A 1,638-nucleotide genomic window follows, 5' to 3' on the forward strand; every position below is an offset into this window, starting at 1 on the left:
CCAGAGGAGGGACAGTGGTTTGGACATGTCCAGAGGAGGGACAGTGGGTATATTGGTAGAAGGATGTTAGAAATGCAGTTGCCAGGAAAAAGACAAAGAGGAGATCTATGGATGCAGTTAGAGAGGACATGGAGGGGGTTGGAGTGAGGACAGAGGATGCATTAGACAGAGTGAGGTGGAGACTCTTGCTGTGGAGACCCCTGAAGAGGGAAAAGCTGAAAGATGGTATAACTCTAAAGTGAGACTGAATTAATTTCAGTTCAGTTCAATTCAGTTTATTTATATAGCGCCAAATCACAACAAAGTTGTCTCAGGGCACTGAACAGAAACATTCACATACACAGAAAAGCCACTTAGTACATTTCTCTATCTAAGGAAGCAGCAGACTTGTTGAATCTTGGCTTTATTGCAGTCTCCCATTCTGAGCAAGCACAATTAACACCATGCATTAAAATGTCTTGTTAAATCTTGTGTGTATGAGTTTGAAACTACCTCTCTCTGCAGTCCCTGTTAGCAGCGCTCCATGTGACCTTGTGCTCAGTACTGAGAATGTAACAATGTCTGCCATTAAAGGTCCAGCCCTGAGGACACAACTGAGCATCCAGCATCTGTGGAAACAGACATGTTGGCAAGTTGGTGATCTTTCATAAAGGTAATATGCTCCAACTGAGTCTCAAGTTAACATGCTGTATAAATAGTGAATTCAAAGACAATGAACCATCTTAGCAAATCTAGCAAGGTTAAGTCATTGTCATCTGGACAGATTCTTCTTTGTGGAAATGTTTCACATTTTATCCAAAAGACTTCTTCAGTTTGAAAGTCTGAAGTGTTTTGGATAAAAGACAACATGTTTCAACAAAGAAGAATCTGTCTAGATGACCTGACTCAAACGTGTTAGATTTATCTGCCTGGATTATTGAGCATGAATTAGGATATCTTAGCAAATATTTGGTACTGCTGTCTAATCTTAATAACAGTCAGTTATTTAATAATACTTTGCATGTTTTAATCAAGGCATATTTTGCTTCAGAGGTTAGTACCTGATCAGTCGCTTTCCACAATTTCCAGGACACACCATTGCAGTGAAAAAGTTGGCTGGTGGTTTTGTTGAAATGCAGAAGTCCCATCAGATTTGGTGCACATGGTTTAGGAAATGAGTTATCAGCTGCTGCCTTTAGGCCACAAAGCAAGAATACCAATTAATTTCTGCTGTTTCAACAAATTCTACCTGTTTTCTGGCACCTTGGCAGCTACCCCCACATTTATGAAATAATCTACTACAGTAAATAAAAGAAACATGCTTAGGAGAGCTATAAATAGGTTAAACCCATTTTTAATCAAATCTTATTTATCATCAGCATGGTGGATAAACTTCAACTTCAGTGAGCCTTATATACATATATACCTATACATGTACACATGTATACATATATACCTATACATGTACACATGTATACATATATACCTATACAGGTACATGTATAGGTCTATATGTATACATGTATAGGTACAAAGTATATATGTATACATGTGTATCGGTATTCATGTGTTCTATCTATCTATCTATCTATCTATCTATCTATCTATCTATCTACCTACCTACCTACCTACCTACCTACCTACCTACCTACCTACCTA

The 1,638-nt window shown here is 38.1% G+C and overlaps 1 protein-coding gene across 1 annotated transcript in view; it reads right to left on the reverse strand.

Moving 5' to 3' along the window:
- Positions 1-1,638, reverse strand: part of frem1a (Fras1 related extracellular matrix 1a) — a gene marked incomplete at its 5' end in the record, with an annotated part of 10,945 nt that overhangs the window by 4,825 nt on the left and 4,482 nt on the right. The window contains 2 exon segments of the mRNA XM_037681558.1: positions 493-608; positions 1,041-1,172. Of these exon segments, the coding sequence (XP_037537486.1) occupies positions 493-608; positions 1,041-1,172 (248 nt within the window).

This window comes from Nematolebias whitei, chromosome 1 (assembly GCF_014905685.2).
Source record: "Nematolebias whitei isolate Nwh7 chromosome 1, NemWhi1, whole genome shotgun sequence".
Classification (NCBI taxonomy): Eukaryota; Metazoa; Chordata; class Actinopteri; order Cyprinodontiformes; family Rivulidae; genus Nematolebias; species Nematolebias whitei.